Below are 16827 nucleotides of genomic sequence, written 5' to 3' on the forward strand. Positions count from 1 at the left end.
TAAGAAAAAACTGCAGACAGAGAAATTAGGAGACCTGGCCAATTCTACATGATTCAAGGATAGCTGTACAAAGTTTGCAGATTCAGCCTAGGATTGTCTGTTAAAGCTCACCATCCATGTATTCCAGGTAAATTGCATTAATCAACACGTGGTCCTGCAATTGAGCTTTGCTAGAAGGAGAAACGGACAGAAAAATAAACCATTATTGTGCAGTCTGGTAAGTGAGTGGTAAAATTGTGTCCAGGTCAAGAGGTAGCACAGTGGAAAGAAGTCACTGGGGTTTTAAAGACTGCAGAGGTGGGCTTCCCTGGTGGCACAGTGGTTAAGAATCCGCCTGCCAATGCAGGGGACACGGCTTCAAGCCCTGGTCTGGGAAGATTCTACATGCCACAGAGCAACTAAGCCCGTGCGCCACAACTACTGAGCCTGCGCTCTAGAGCCCACGAGCCACAACTACTGAGCCCACGTGCCACAACTACTGAAGCCCACGCGCCTAGAGCCCGTGCTCCACAGCAAGAGAAGCCACCGCAATGAGAAGCCCGTGCACCGCAACAAAGAGTAGCCCCCGCTCGGCACAACTAGAGAAAAGCCCGCGCACAGCAACAAAGACCCAGTGCAGCCAAAAATAAATTAATTAATTAAAAATAAATAAATAAAGACTGCAGAGGAGTTTATCAGGTGACAAGAGAGTAAAGGCACTCAAGATTCGCTGCAGACCCCTTGCTCCCCATGATGGGCTGGCAGATCTTGCCCTTTGATAGTGGCCCCTACTCTGCTCTGCCAAATGCTTTGACTTTAGCAGAATAATTGGCTAATCATGCCCATGGGGCAGTCTAGCCCATCAAGTTCAAGTACCAGGTGGTGACCTCTGCACTGAAAAATATTTATATTCTTAACAACAAATAAACAGTTAAAAAATGGGCAAAAGATCTGAACAGACATTTCTCCAAAGAAGATAATACAAATGGCCAATAAGCCATAAGATCAGTAGTCATTAGGGAAATGCAAATCAAAACCACAATGAGATACCACTTTACACCCATTAGGATGTCTGTGGTGAAACACAGCAACAGCAAAGGAAAAGAACGAGTGTTGGCAAGGATGTGGAGAAATTTGGAACTCTGGTGTACTGCTGTTGGGAATGCAAAATGGTACAGCCACTGTGGAAGATAGCATGAGGGTTCCTCAAAAAGTAAAACAGGAACTTCCCTGGCAGTCCAGTGGTTAAGACTCCATGCTTCCGATGCAGGGGCCACGGGTTCGATCCCTGGTCGGGGAAATAAGATCCCAAATGCCGCGTGGCCAAAAAATAAATAAAATACATAAAAAATTTAAAAAAAAATTTTTAAAGGTCAAATTAAAAAAAAAAAGTAAAACATAGAATTACCATATGATCCAGCAATTCCGCTTCTACGTAAATACCCAAAGGAACTGAAACTAGGGACTCAAACGGATACTTGCACACCAGTATTCATAGCAGCTTATTCATGGTGGCCGAAAGGTAGAAACAACCTACCTAGATGTTCATCAGCCGATGAATAGATAAAGTGTGGTGTGTACATACAATAGAATATTATTCCGTCTGAAAAAGACATGAAGTTGTGACACATACTACAACATGGATGTACCTCGAGGATATTATCCTAAGTCAGATGTCAGACACAAAAGACAAATGAGGTACCTAGAGTAGTCAGAGTCCTAGAGGCAGAGATAGAATGGTGGCCACCGGCGGCTGGGGGGAAGACGGAGTGGGAAGTTATTGTTTAATGGGGACAGAGTTTCAGTTTGGGAAGATGAAAAAGTTCTAGAGATGGATGACGGTGATGGTTGCACAACAGTGCGAATGTACTTAATATCACTGAATTGAATACTTAAAACTTAAAATGGGTAAAGTGGTCAATTTTATGTTATGTATATTTTACCGTGATTTTAAAAATCCATAATATTTACATGCTTTTTTGGGGGGGGGAAAAGCCAGGCACGTGTACTCTTGGTGGAAGAGCAGCTTGTACACAGGCCTAGAGGCCTGCTTCCTCCTGGAAGTCTTCCCTTACTGTCTCAGCCACTGCTCCCTCCTCTTCCTCCAATCGTTATTGAGCAGAATGTCAGTGTAACACAGCTAGATAACAAGCTGTCTGAGGCCAGGGCCCAGCTTACTCTAAAAAAAAAAGTCCTGACGATTTTGTTTAATGTTATTAATTAGTAATGTTACTCTTTCTTCCATGTCTCTCTTTCTACCTGTCTGGGTTTTTTTTTTTTTTTTTTTTTTTGCGGTACACGGACCTCTCACTGTTGTGGCCTCTCCCGTTGCGGAGCACAGGCTCCGGACGCGCAGGCTCAGCGGCCATGGCTCACGGGCCTAGCCGCTCCACAGCATGTGGGATCTTCCCGGACCGGGGCACGAACCCGCGTCCCCTGCATCGGCAGGCGGACTCTCAACCACTGCGCCACCAGGGAAGCCCCTGTCTGGGTTTTTTAAATAATTTTTTTTAGAAATAATTGACTTTATGGTCAATTTAGAGATTGATGTACAGTTGTTAAAAAATAACAGAGATCCCTTGTGAACTTTGTCCAGTTGCCTCCAGTGGTAATGTTTTTCAAAACTATAGTATAATATCACAACCAGGACACTGACATTGACAATCCACTGACCTTAATCAGATTTCCTTAGTTTTGCTTGCACTTATGTGTGAGTGTGTGTGTGCCTGTGTGTGTGTGTTAAGTTCTACACCATTGTACTGACCAGGTCGGCTGGTGTATTCAACCACAGCAGTCAGATACCGAACAGTTCCAACACCATGAAGATCCCTGGTGTTTTTCCTTTGTAACTACCTGCACTTCCCCTCCCTCCACCCCTTAACCCTGGAAACCACTAATATGTCCTCCGTTTCTAAAATTTATCATTTCAAGAAGTGTTATATAAATGGAACTATAGAGTATGTCACCTTTCGGGGTTGACTTTTTCACTCAGCGTGATTCCCTGGAGATCCATCCAAGGTACTGAGTGTGTCAGTAGCTGGTTATTTCTTATTGCTGGGGAGTAGTCCAAGGTATAAATGTACCATGGTCTATTTAACCATATATCTTTTGAAGTACATTTGGTTTTTAGCTATTACCAAAAAAGCTGCTATCAACATTTGTGTACATGTTTTTGTGTGAACATAAGTTTTTATTTTTCTGGGATAAATGCCCGAGTGCAATTGCTAGATCATATGGTAATTGCATGTTAGTTTTAAGAACCTGCCAAACTCAGGTTTTCCAGGGAGGCTGTTCCATTTTCATCCCACCAGGAATGTATGAGTGATCCATTTTCTCCACATCCTCATCAGCATTTGGTACTGCCACTATTTTTTATTTTAGACATTCTGACAGATAGATAGTAATATCTCATTGTGGCTTATTCTTTTATTTTTGGCTCTTTTGGGTCTATGTTGCTGTGCGTGGGCTTTTTCTAGTTGCGGCGAGTGGGGGCTACTCTTCGTTGTGGTTGCTTCTCTTGTCGCGGAGCACGGGCTCTAGGTGCGTGGGCTTCAGTAGTTGTGGCATGCGGGCTCTGTAGATGTGGCTTGCGGGCTCTAGAGCACAGCTCAGTACTTGTGGTGCACAGGCCTAGTTGCTCCGCGGCATGTGGGATCTTCCCAGACCAGGGCTTGAACCCATGTCCCCTGCATTGGCAGGCGGATTCTTAACCACTGCGCCACCAGGGAAGTACTCTCATTGTGGTTTTAATTGGCATTTCCCTGATGGCTAGCAATGTTGAACATCTTTTCATATGTTTATTTCTTAGCTGTATATTCTCTTTGGTGAAATGTCTCTTCATTTCTTTTGCCCATTTTCTAATTAAATTGGGTTTGTTTTTTCTTTTAACTCATTCCCTCCACCCTTCCTTTTATTTCTTATTCTTTTAGTAAGCATTTATTAGCATGTCCCATCTATCAGGCATCTGGAATACAGAGACAAAGGCAAAGACTTACCCTAAAGAACTGATGGTTTTGAGGAGGAGACAAATAAGCAGGATTCTGTTCAGGAAAGACATCTACCTCCTATCAAGAGAATTAGTGAAGGCTTGTTTCCTGGAGGAGGTAACACCTGATCAGCATTTGGAGGGTGGATATGTTCATTATAATTTATATGCTATACTGCCTTTACACTTAGAGTAGTAATACAGTAAGAAATATGTAGTGCCTTCTAAAAGCCCCACAGGGCACCTTTCTTTCTAAGTAATTCATTACATGGACTTGTCATTAAATCAAGGTTAGCAGACACAAATTATCACCCTGGGTTCTTGAGGATTCTAAGACAGAGAAGACAACATCCCAGGCCCCCAAGATGTATGATCTAATGGGCACTGGAGATCCACCATCAGCAGACAGTTGATTACAGAAATACAAATTTAGTAACAAGAGAGAGGGAGAAATTAATTTTTACCAGGAAGTCTAGGAAGGTTTCTTGGAAAAAGGAGAGTTTGAGCTGGGATTTGAAAAAGGAGTAGAACTCCAAGTAGATATAAAAGGGAACAAATTTGGTATACACTCCTGGGTCCCTGCATGTTATAGATTCCAGGTTTCCATGTTGCTCTTACCCAGGGAATTGTTTCTGAGGAAAGATTCTAGACTGGATGTCTGTGTCCATGTTTGCTGATGGCTCCAGTTGAAGAGGTTGCTAGTGGAAGTCACATCTAGTTTTAGGATGAGATCAACAATCTAATTTTGGGAAGTCCTTCATCTCACAGATAGATGTACTGAGGCCGAGAGAGGATCAAATTCAGCTCAGTCTTGTGGCCCCTACTGTCCAATCAGTGGATGTGTTTTGTCTAGAAATTTCCCAGGTCATGCCAGGGAAGTGGTGTGGATTTCCTATGGCTCTGCTAAAAATAAAAAGATCATGGGCTTCCCTGGTGGCGCAGTTGGTTGAGAGTCCGCCTGCCGATGCAAGGGACGCGGGTTCGTGCCCCGGTCCGGGAGGGTCCCACGTGCCGTGGAGCGGCTGGGCCCGTGAGCCATGGCCGCTGAGCCTCCGTGTCCAGAGGCTGTGCTCCGCAACGAGAGAGGCCACAGCAGTGAGAGGCCGGTGTACCGCAAAAAAAAAAAAAAAGATCAATTGGTGAAAATAAGGAGTTGCAGAGTGGATGGGGAGTACTTCTTGTTTAAAAACATTGTTTATCTCACATGTAATTTTTTAAAATCTCCTTTAAGGAATATAATTTTTACATATGCTCTGAAATAAACCACACTTACCAATTAAGTAACTTACAGAATGTCAAGAAAAGAGAAAATAAACCAGTTTCAAAGCCTCTGTTCAGCGGAGATTGGAATGGATAAGAAGCTGGAAGATGTATTAATGAGATGGGGAGAAAGTCAGGTTTCTTCTCTCAATTAGAGAAAAAGAAAGGCAATTACAAACTGTAGCATAAACAAAAATATCTTATAACAAAGTCATGGCCCAGATGTGAAGCAAATTAAACTGTAGCATGAAACAAATAAAATAAAATGTAGCCTGATTTTGAGAAATGTATGAGTGTAAGAAAAATATTCCATTTGCCACATTCTTCTTAAGTGACAAAAATACTGGATTTGTAGAGGAAGAAGTTGTGGCTCATTGCAGTGAACACTATTTACATAATCACCATATTGTAAATGCTGTTGATTGAATGGAAATGCAGTCAATTTCAACAACATACAAGCAAAGTGGACAGAGGTTGAGAGTTGGAAATGGGGAGGAGAGGGAGAGAGGATGGTGAGTGTTCTCATGCTTGTCTGATATCGTAAGAAGTCTAAATACTGCACAACATTGATGAATGGGTAAGCTGAGGCTTTAAGTTTTACTTTTTTTTTTTTTGGCCGCACCAAGCGCCTTGCAGGATCTTAGTTCCCTAACCAGGGACTGAACCCACATCCTCGGCAATGAAAGCGAGGAGTCCTAACCACTGGACCGCCAGGGAATTCCCCAAAGTTTACTACATAAGTTACACATTTGGATAACTAATAGAAGAATTAAAGAGAATTCATATAGGGACTTCCCTGGTGGTCCAGTGGGTAGGACTCCAAGCTCCCAATGCAGGGGGCCCGGGTTCAGTCCCTGGTCAGGGAACTAGATCCCTCATGCCACAACTAAGAGTTCGCATGCCACAACTAAAGATCCTGCATGCCGCAACTGAGACCCGGCACAGCCAAAATAAATGAATAAATAAATAAATAATTTTTTTTTAAAGAGAATTCATATAGCTATTAAAGGGATTCAGAACATGCTACTCCAAAATATACCCCTTTGGCATATTGATTATTTTGAACTGAAGGCAATTGAGAAACTGTAGATGCAGGAAGGGCTCTCTGACCTCCCTCTTTCTACCTAAAATCAGGTCTTTGAACTTCCCATGAGAAAGGTGCCCTCCCTTTACCAGGAAGAACATTCTTATCACTGGGGACTGGGCGTCAATGCTGAAGTGGTCCTGTACAAATAAACGTACCAAAATAACCCTTGTCTTCCATTACTTTCTCCCCATGTATCTCCTAGTCACTTTCCCACAATTTACTGTCCTCAGCTCAAGCCCCTTGGTCTTGTCACATCCCTGCAGTTTATTGTTCTTTGTGTAAAAAGGCATATAAGTTTTGGGGCCTAACAGCTTATTCAGGTCTTCATTTTCCCTTCAAAGACTCCCATGTACATGTAAAAATATTAAATAAGATATGTATGCTTTTCTTTTTAATCTGTTTATGTCGGTTAATTCTTAGGCCAGCTACAGAACCTAAGAGGGTAGAAGGAAGTTTTTCCTCCCCTACTGTCAAAAATTGGAAGAAGGGAAGGGGAAGGGAAACAGCGTAAATTATACTGTATTTTTTCAGGATGGGCTGTCAGTTGATAATGTCTAAAGAAATAGTAATATAAGTATATTACATGTTATGAAAATGGTTGCCAGAGCTACAGACAGAAGTGGTTAAATGTGGTTGCCTCTGGGAAGTTGTACTAGAAGTGACCTTAGGGATTAGGCAGAGACACAATTTTGATGTCACATAAGTGATTGTTTTGGTAAAAAGAAATGAGAAGGGTTGTATTGACCAGGAACAAAATTTGTTCAAAGTATAATTGCAGCTATTTCATTACCTTAAATTTAAAATATAGCCCGTAAGCATTTCTAATTTTCCTAAATTTGCCCTTGTGCAGGAAAAAGAACTAGTTCAGCTCTGATATAGATATTTGAATGCCACTTTTGTTAAGAGAGATCTTGGATTTTTTTGAGGTGAGACAAAATGAAGTACTGTGAGGTACTTCTCAACGGTGTGAAATCCCTGGATTAATCCAGAGTTTAGCTTATTTAATATAACTTTTAAGCTCTTTTCTTGTGCAAAATCTTCAACTTATATTTTCCCCATCAGGCACACCTCTGATTTTATAATGCCAATCATTGAAAGCTGACATTTATTATATATAAACATTCCCTTTGGACATGTCCATTTCCAAGTTCAGGGAGCCAGGCTCCAGGAACCCACGCACGCACACCGGGACTGTGTGGTGTGGGGCAGGGCAGGGGGACGCTGGCCACATTGTGGTGCCATCCTGTGGTTGTGATGCTAAATTAGAGCATGTTTTTGTTTTCTTCTCTCTAGGAAGGCCCTTTTGTCTACTTGTCTTTGGTAGGAAACATCACAGATTCTGATGCCTTGATAGCTTCATTGTGTAAGTAACTTAAAACGTTTGCATTTGCCATGTTTGAGGGATTAATTCAAGTATGGCTGTCAATTAAATGAGTACCTGTACCCCATGCTGTTTGATTCTATTTACATGAAATGTCCAGAATAGGCAAATCTATAGAGATAAATTATAGATTAGTGGTTGCCTGGGTGTGTGGGGAGGGGGCGGGATCATAGGCCAGAAATGGAGAGTGACTGATAATGGGTACAAATTTCTTTTTTGGGGTAGAAACATAAAATTACATGATTTGTAGTGATTCAAATCTGAGAATATACTAAAACTTGTTGAATTATACACTTTAAACAGATTAAAAAAAAACAGGTCTGGCACGTGAATTATATCTCAATAAAGCTATAATTTCAAATTTTTGTTTTTATTTATTTAATTTATTTTTGGCTGCACTAGGTCTTCGTTGCTGTGCGTGGGCTTTCTTTAGTTGTGGCAAGCAGGTGCCACTCTTCATTGCAGTGCGCCAGCTTCTAATGGCAGCGGCTTCTCTTGTCGCAGAGCACGGGCTCTAGGTGTGCGGGCTTCAGTAGCTGTGGCTTGCGGGCTCAGTAGTTGTGGCTCTCAGGCTCTAAAGCGCAGGCTCAGTAGTTGTGGGGCACAGGCTTAGCTGCTCCGCGGCATGTGGGATCTTCCCTGACCAGGGCTCGAACCCGCATCCCCTGCATTGGCAGGCGGATTCTTAACCACTGCACCACCAGGGAAGCCCGAATTTTCATTTTTTTGAAGGTGAAAATGTAGACTGAAGATGACTGATAAAGATCGAATTAGATATTTGCATTTCATGGGACTGAGCCAAATCTGGGCTGTTTGCTTTCTCTGAGGCTGAGCAGGGCAGCCAGGGTAGGTGGACAGTGACTTGAGCTGGAATTCTCAACCCCAGACTTCCCTAGCAATTCTCAAGCACAGTTTAATCCAGCAGACTCACCAGAAAGCTGCACAGCTGCATTTTCCTTAGCCCGTGGAACTGAGCAGGTGGCCTCAAGATGTGGGACTCAGGGCTTCCCTGGTGGCGCAGTGGTTGAGAGTCCGCCTGCCGATGCAGGGGACGTGGGTTCATGCCCCGGTCCGGGAAGATCCCACATGCCACGGAGCAACTAAGCCTGTGCACTACAACTTCTGAGCCTGTGCTTTAGAGCCTGTGGGCCACAACTACTGAGCCCGCGAGCCACAACTACTGAAGCCTGCACACCTAGAGCCCGTGCTCCGCGACAAGAGAAGCCACTGCCATTAGAAGCCGGCACACTGCACTAAAAAGAAAGCCTGCGTGCAGCAACGAAGACCCAATGCAGCCAAAAATTAATTAATTAATTTTTTTTTTTAAGTGAAAATTCATTTAATGGAGGTACCCTTGATTAGTGTGAAAGTGAAAATCTAGTAGATAATGTCAAGTAGTGCTTCTTGGACTTTAAAGGACACAGGTTGCTTGGGGTTCTTGTTAAAATGCAGATTCTAATTCAGAGGGTCTGGGGTGGGGCCTCCCATATATTGATCTGTGGACTGTCCTTTGATTCAGCAGGATGTAGAACTTGTTAAAGATGGTAAGGAAGACTTTATTCAAGAGGGACTATGGCAATGGGAGAGAGATTGGGCTCAACTCTAAATACAAGGACAGGTGGAGATTCATAGGCAAGGAGCAGGGTTGGGGTCAGTGGATGGAAAATTACTGAGAAGAAACATCAAGGCTGCGGGACTCTTGATAGACTGACGCAACAGGATCCTTGCTGAAGGCAGGCCAGGGTATTAAGATACAGAGGGTGGGAGATGAGGAATTTGATCAGATATCAAGATTATCTACACTCCCATGTTCATAGCAGCAGTATCTACAATAGCCAAGACATGGAAACAACCTAAGTGTCCATTGACAGAGGAGTGGATAAATAAGTTGTGGTGTATATGTACAATGGAATATTATTCAGCCATAAAAAGAAGGAAATCCTGCCATTTGTGACAACATGGATGGGCCTTGCAGACATTATGCTAAGTGAAATAAGCTAGACAGAAAAAAACAAAAACTGTAATATCTCATATGTGGAATCTAAAAAACAAACAACCCAAACTCATAGAAAAAGAGATCAGATTTGTGGTTACCAGAGGCGAGGACTGTGGAGTGGGGGAATTGGATGAAGATGTTCAAAAGGTACAAACTTCTGGACTTCCCTGGTGGTACAGTGGTTAAGAATCCACCTGCCGGGCTTCCCTGGTGGCGCAGTGGTTGAGAGACCGCCTGCCGATGCAGGGGACACGGGTTCGTGCCCCGGTGCGGGAAGATCCCACATGCTGCGGAGCGGCTGGGCCTGTGAGCCGTGGCCGCTGGGCCTGTGCGTCCGAGCCTGTGCTCCGCAACGGGAGAGGCCACAACAGTGAGAGGCCCGCGTACCGCAAAAAAAAAAAAAAAAAAAGAATCCACCTGCCAGTGCAGGGGACACAGGTTCGAGCTTATTGTGGTAATCATTTCACAATATATGTAAGTCAATTCATTATGCCGCATACCTTAAACTTACACAGTGCTGTATGTCAGTAATATCTCAATAAAACTGGGGGTTGGGGGGAGTGACCAGATACCAAGAGTGAAGGATTTTTCACTAAACTCACGCAGCAGGATTCTTGTTGAAACTGGACTAAGTGGGCCAAGCACAGAGCCCAAGGTCGAGACCTTTTGGAGAAGAGGGCTTGGAGGAGGCTGCCTTGAGTTTGGTCAAGAAGAGTTGTGCCCCTAGTCTCCGCTCTGTGGCAAAGGGCACAGCCGTGGCTTGGCTACTGGAAACCTCCAGCCCTTCGTGTGCATCTTTCCCTCTAAACCTCTGCCTGAGCCTGGCAGTCAGTCACAAAATAAAGGATGAGGATCACATCATTAGGTTTATTAATGCTCTGTTTGCCCTTTCGCTGTTATAGGCGTTTAACCTGCAAAGAGTTGGTCAAGGTTAAGCAGTAGATGAGGAGATGCCGGAGGCTTGATCCACTGGGGCCAGCAGATAGCAGGGCCTGCTTCCAGTGCCTGTCCCCACCCCCTTCCCCCCCCACTTTCACTTACACGATGTCTCCTTCAGCTTTGCTGAATTTCCTGCAGTTTCAGACACACCGAGCGCTCTCAGCCCCAGGCCTTTGCTCAAACTCCTCCCTGAGATACCCTCTCCCTCCCCCAGTTCAAGGCTCACCTCTTGTGATATAAGCCCTGAGATTTTTTTTTTTTTTTCGTGCAAATGTGCTTTATTTCTGTAATTTAGAAGAGACCTTTTGGTTTAGGGAGTGGGAGCTGTGTTTCAGTTCATACATATCGTCACACACTTCCCCAAGGGGGAGCAATTGACAGGCCACACGGGGGTCCTGTTATATGACACCCTCATCCAACTGGCCCTTGAGACTGGACCAGGTGCCCTTCAGGACAGAAATCAGGATGGGCTGCCCTTTGATCTTGCCTGCTGGTCATCCTCACCTTCATCCCAATCCAAAGCCTTGATTTGTGACACTGTGGAAGGTACGGGACTAAGAGAAAGGCCTGAGATTAAGATCCCAGATTACGTGTGCCTTGACGTGTGGTAAAACCCAGAGGGCCTCAGATGTCGTAAGTGCCAGGCCCCTCTGCACCCTGCTTCCTCATATAAGGTTCCTGGACAAGCAGCCCTGCTGGTCTCCGGGACCAGCACGGTGCCTGCACACCCCTGAGGAGCCGGCTTCAGTTCCCTGCCAGCCCTCAGAATTACTCAAACAATCCTATCACATCCTGCCGCGGGGACCAGGGGTCACCCGCCCTGGTGTTACTGCAGAGCCCACCTCCCACAGCCCCTCCTCGTTCACCCCAGTTCCTAGGGCAGCCCCACGTGGTACAGTGTGCTTCTCCCCGAGCCTGCGAGTGTTCTGTGACTAAGGAGCCGCCATCAACCTCATCTGCCCAGTGTCACCGGTTGTGTGTTGGGCCACCGCATAAGCCCAGGGCGGGAACCCTTCCCTCGCATGTAGGGTGCAGGGGAAGCGATCAGAACACCTTCTCTCCTAGCTTGTGCAGTGCCTTTTCTCCATGTCCCCGTCACTTATTACATGGTTTGAGCTCGCTACAGTATGAACCACCAGCAGCAGACTTTGTGTCCTGGTCGCTGCTGCATTCTTGAGACCTAGCATAGAGGCGTCTATACGCTACAAAAAAATTGTTGAATTAAAGAATGAATGAAGGGGACTTTCCTGGAGATCCAGTGGTTAGACCCTGTACTTCTAATGCAGGGGGCATGGGTTCGATCCCTGGTCAGGGAACTAAGATCTCACATGCCACATGGCCAAAAAATAAATAAATCAAAAAAATTTCTTAAAAAGAATGAATGAATGGGGTTATTTCTGTGAATGTCTAAACACCCACTAATCTCTTAGCTCCTAAAGCATTGACCTTTTACTTGTGATATTTTCTTAGATTTTGGCTACACTAGATAGTATATTTCACCTATTGTATCTATGTTTTTTTTTTTATTAATTTAATTTATTTTATTTATTTATTTTTGACTGCATTGGGTCTTTGTTGCTGTGCCCGGGCTTTCTCTAGTTGCGGCGAGTGGGGGCTACTCTTCGCTGCGGTGCGTGGGCTTCTCATTGCAGTGGCTTCTCTTGTTGCGGAGCACGGACTCTAGGCACGTGGACTTCAGTAGTTGTGGCGTGCAGTCTCAGTAGTTGTGACTTGCAGGGTCTAGAGCGCAGGCTCAGTAGTTGTGGCACAGGGGCTTAGTTGCTCCACAGCATGTGGGATCTTCCCAGACCAGGGCTCGAGCCTGTGTCCCCTGCATTGGCAGACAGATTCTTAACCACTGAGCCATCAGGGAAGCCCTGTATCTATGTTTAAATTTATAGGGAAAACTTTTTCTTTCACTATGATGTTTTCCAGTTAGGTCATGGCAGGCAGTCGGCTAAGGACAGGCTGGACGGCTCTTCCTGGTCTGCCAGTTGCATCTGGCCTTTCACAGAATCTCCGCTCAGCGTGTGTCTGTGTGTTATCTCATTAAATAGCTAATCGTGTTTACTGGCCTGTCCTTTCTCTGGGGACAGCCTTTCATGGGAACCCTTTGTCCCTGGCCCTGGAGGGATCCTAACTCTAACCATTAAGAGACTATTGCTTCTTTTTAAGGCTGAGTAATATTCCATTGTATTATATATATGTGCCACATCTTCTTTATCCATTCACCCGATGATGGACACTTAGGTTGGAGGGGGAAGGGTAAGCTGTGACAAGGCGAGAGAGTGGCATGGATGTATATACACTACTAAACGTAAAATAGATAGCTAGTGGGAAGCAGCCGCATAGCACAGGGAGATCAGCTCGGTGCTTTGTGACCACCTAGAGGGGTGGGATAGTGAGGGTGGGAGGGAGGGAGATGCAAGAGGGAAGAGATATGGGGATATATGTATATGTATAACAGATTCACTTTGTTATAAAGCAGAAACTAACACACCATTGTAAAGCAATTATACTCTAATGAAGATGTAAAAAAAAAGAGACTATTGCTTTGTGCTGCTCAGACCAGTCAGATCACGCAGCTAATTTTTGACCATTCATACCTTTTCTAAGTAATGTGAGAACAGTAGTTAAAGGGAGAGAAGAGGGTTTTGGGGTTTTTTTTCCTCTGGTTATTTGAGATCTTAGGACCAGCACGTATTACTTTGTTAAAGTAAAAAGGAAAGAGAGACAGAGAGAAAGGTGGGGGGAGGTGGGGAGGAAGGAAAGAGAGAAAGAAAGAAGGAAGGAAAGAAGAGAGAAGGAGGGAGGGAGGGAGGGGAATATGACTTCACCTAGTGCATGGCCCTTGGTCCTTCACTAAAAAGACTATCTGACCTCATGGTGCTTCCTAGAAGTAACCATCCTGATAACGGGGCCTGGAAAGATTTCTTAGGGCACACCTGCTCCCTGGTCAGCACAATTTCATGGTAGCTGTGTTAGTGAATTCTGTCCCTGTAGCAGACCGAAATGCTCCTTTGTCCATTTAGGATTCATTCTGTAGTCCAGGCTGTGTTACTCTCCTCCCCTCCCCTCCCTGCTGCCTCCTCAGCACTCAATTCCTCTTCAATCACTAATAAACATGTGTTTTTTTATAAACATTTCCTTAATAATAATTTTCCCACATCTAACTAATACAGACTTTATGTTGAAATTTTGACGTAAGGAATTATAATGCATTTACCAAGATAACTATTAAAGATTATGTTTGCAAAGTCTGACTGTGTCAAACTGACGTAGAATTCTGCTGCTTACGATGAAAAGGGAGAGGGTGAAGAGGGCACACGTGTGAAAGCACTTTGGAAAATGCAAATCATTTTACAAATATAACATGATATTGTTATTATTACTTGTGTCCGGTGGCAAATGCATTTTCGTCATAGGGCCTCTCTTGCCTTCCACTAAGGCATTATGAAGACTACACAGAGAGTGGCAGTTACTCTTTTATCTCCTCCTAACGGGGAAAAAAAGGTCATTTCCTCTGTCATAAAAACGATTGCCAGATGAGTAACAAAATGTATTTTGTTTTCAGGGAAAGAATATGGCAAAGCTGACGCAAGATGGCTTTATTTGGATCCAACCATTGTGTCTTTGGAAATTCTGACTGTCGTCCTGGGAGGGTTTCTGGCATTGGTTCTCATTTATGCCATCGTCAAAGGGAAACATTATCGGTAAGTGCTCTTCTCCTGTCCTACGGAAAAGAGGAGGAACGTTAGCTGTCCCAACGCCAGCGTGACATTTGGAGGGGATAATGACCAGAGTTCTTTGTTAGACAAAAAGTAGACTAGAAACAAAAATTGTTAGATATTAGTTAAGGATCATGGTACCACCAGGATAATTTCAGACCATTCAAAATAAAAAAAATATGAGAAATATGATTGTATTGACAACCCAGGTGCTGTATAGACAAGCACAGTGGTGACAGCATTGGATGATTTGCCACCAATATTTTGGAGAATCAAAAGGTAACATTTGCATCCTTTGCCTCCAACTCATTCTAGAAAACTCCCATTCCGCTTGACACAAAGAAAAATCTCTCATGAAATTCTGAGGTAGACATGCAAGATAAATAAGAAATCTTTCCAGAAGCAGGCTATGGAGGGTATGAGGAAAGCAGAAGAGTGAGGAGACGAAGCAGAAAGATGGCAGATTAACCATCCATCAGTCAGACCCTGGAACTTTGAACTCCGCTTCCTCCCTCCCTTTCCTTCCTCTCCATCTTAGGGACGGGGTGACCTGGGACAAACAGATTGCTATCCTGGAGATGATTCCCTAAAACTGTGTCAAGTAGGCACAACGGCATTCCATTTTCCACCATCTTGTATCAAAGAAGAAGTCTTATGTAAAGCTTCATCATAAAATTTCAGATTTGAAAGAGACCTCAAAGGTCATTTAATCCACTTTCCTCCACCCAGTTTTACATAGAGCGTTGGCAGGAAGAATTAAATTTCTCCTGGGTGCCTTCCATGTCTTTGACTCCATGATCGTGGTTGTAGATTTACTACATGCACCCATTTGTTTATTATTTCAAACATTTAATACATATGCATTGTTGAATATGTGCCAGGCACAGTGCTTTATCTACATATCTCATTTAATCTCCACAATATTATTCGAGGAAGGGACTATTATTATCCCTTTTACAACAGGTGAAATTGCGGCATTTAATCTCCACAATATTATTCGAGGAAGGGACTATTATTATCCCTTTTACAACAGGTGAAATTGCGGCTCATAGAGAGCTTCCCATCCAGGTCTCTCTTACCGGGTCAGTTGTGACCTCACCAAATAGGACAGGATACCCAAGAGACCTTCTTTAACTCTGAGGATAATCTTCTAGGAAAGGCACTATTGCTTCTCCAAGGAAAGCATGGGTCTTCATTAATTATCAATTTGCCCCATCAAAGGAGCTCTACGTAAAACCCGAGGTCCAACTTCAGGGAGGTTTTCTGCCGTGGAGGACTGTTGATGCTGCTGGCAGTCTCATCCCTTGTCTCTTTCTCTCTAACAGGCATTTCATACAGATCACCCTGTGTGTGTGTGAATTGTATGGCGGGTGGATGACCTTCTGCCCAGACTGGCTTATGGGAAGCCCCAACCTCAACACCAACAATTGGCTCTACTTTTGGGTCTATCTGGTATTTTTCAATGGTGTTTGGGTTCTGATCCCAGGACTGTTACTGTGGCAGTCATGGGTAGAACTCAAGAAAATGCATCACAGAGGATTCAATTCAGGCAAAAAGTTTCAGTGAATTTTCCAAATCATAAACACCATCAGCATGTTTTATGAGCCAGAATGAATCAAACCTGTTTGTTGGGCCAAAATGTAATACATTCCAGTGTATACTTTTCTTTTATATTGTCATTCTTGAACAAGCTAATTGCTTCCAGTTGAATCAATTTCAAATGGACTGTAAGGTTGACAAGTTTTGGCTGTTGTTTTTTCCAGTTAAATGGCAATACAGGGAACAGAGAATAAATTTTAACTTGTAATAATAACACATTTAATGATATACTTTTATGGCTAGCATTAATTGTTCTACGTTAATAAAGCCAATTATCATGAAATGCTGTAGAGCATGTTATATTAATTTGTTATTTCAAAGGACGTGTTGTTGCTTCAACCTTTGATCTTCCCTCCAGTCTTCTGGTTACCAAAGTGAAACCAGGAATGAAATGAGTGCTTCTGTTTTGCACTTTATCAAATTTGTGAAGCCAACAAAAATGATAGTGGAAGGAATTTGTGAGTGGGGTAACTCCTCATGGATGAACGAACATTGGGGTTTCACACAGATGATTGATTTATATCTGTCCTTTTTTAAGGAGGAAGATTTAAGATACCTTACAAAAATACGATAAAAAGTAAATAGGAACATAGGGAAAATGAGTGAGAAACAATAAGATGAAGGTAAAATTAATATGCAGAATGCATGCCGTGACGTCGTATGTAACTGATAGAAGTGAAGCATAAATGTAACACCTTCAGTACCAAGAGGGACACATGATCACCCTATGTTTCAGAAAACACTCGTTTTGGCAGATGGCTATAGCACTTCCGTCAGAGGTGGGGAGCGGGTACTCACATTAACTTGTTCAACACCTGACTTTCTTACTAGCCTGTTAGCTCACAGATGTATTCTCTGCCTAGAAGGGTGCCC

The 16827-nt window shown here is 43.6% G+C and overlaps 1 protein-coding gene across 1 annotated transcript in view; it reads left to right on the forward strand.

Annotated features, from left to right (window-relative positions):
* The window catches only part of EBPL (EBP like), a 42514-nt gene extending 26169 nt beyond the window's left edge, over positions 1 to 16345 (forward strand). Inside the window, exons 2-4 of the mRNA XM_065896233.1 lie at positions 7605 to 7674; positions 14202 to 14340; positions 15681 to 16345. Of these exons, the coding sequence (XP_065752305.1) occupies positions 7605 to 7674; positions 14202 to 14340; positions 15681 to 15921 (450 nt within the window). The 3' untranslated portion in view covers positions 15922 to 16345. The remainder of the gene's footprint in view (positions 1 to 7604; positions 7675 to 14201; positions 14341 to 15680) is intronic.
* Positions 16346 to 16827: the final 482 nt, after the last annotated feature.

This window comes from Phocoena phocoena, chromosome 18, assembly GCF_963924675.1.
Source record: "Phocoena phocoena chromosome 18, mPhoPho1.1, whole genome shotgun sequence".
In the NCBI taxonomy this organism is placed as follows: domain Eukaryota; kingdom Metazoa; phylum Chordata; class Mammalia; order Artiodactyla; family Phocoenidae; genus Phocoena; species Phocoena phocoena.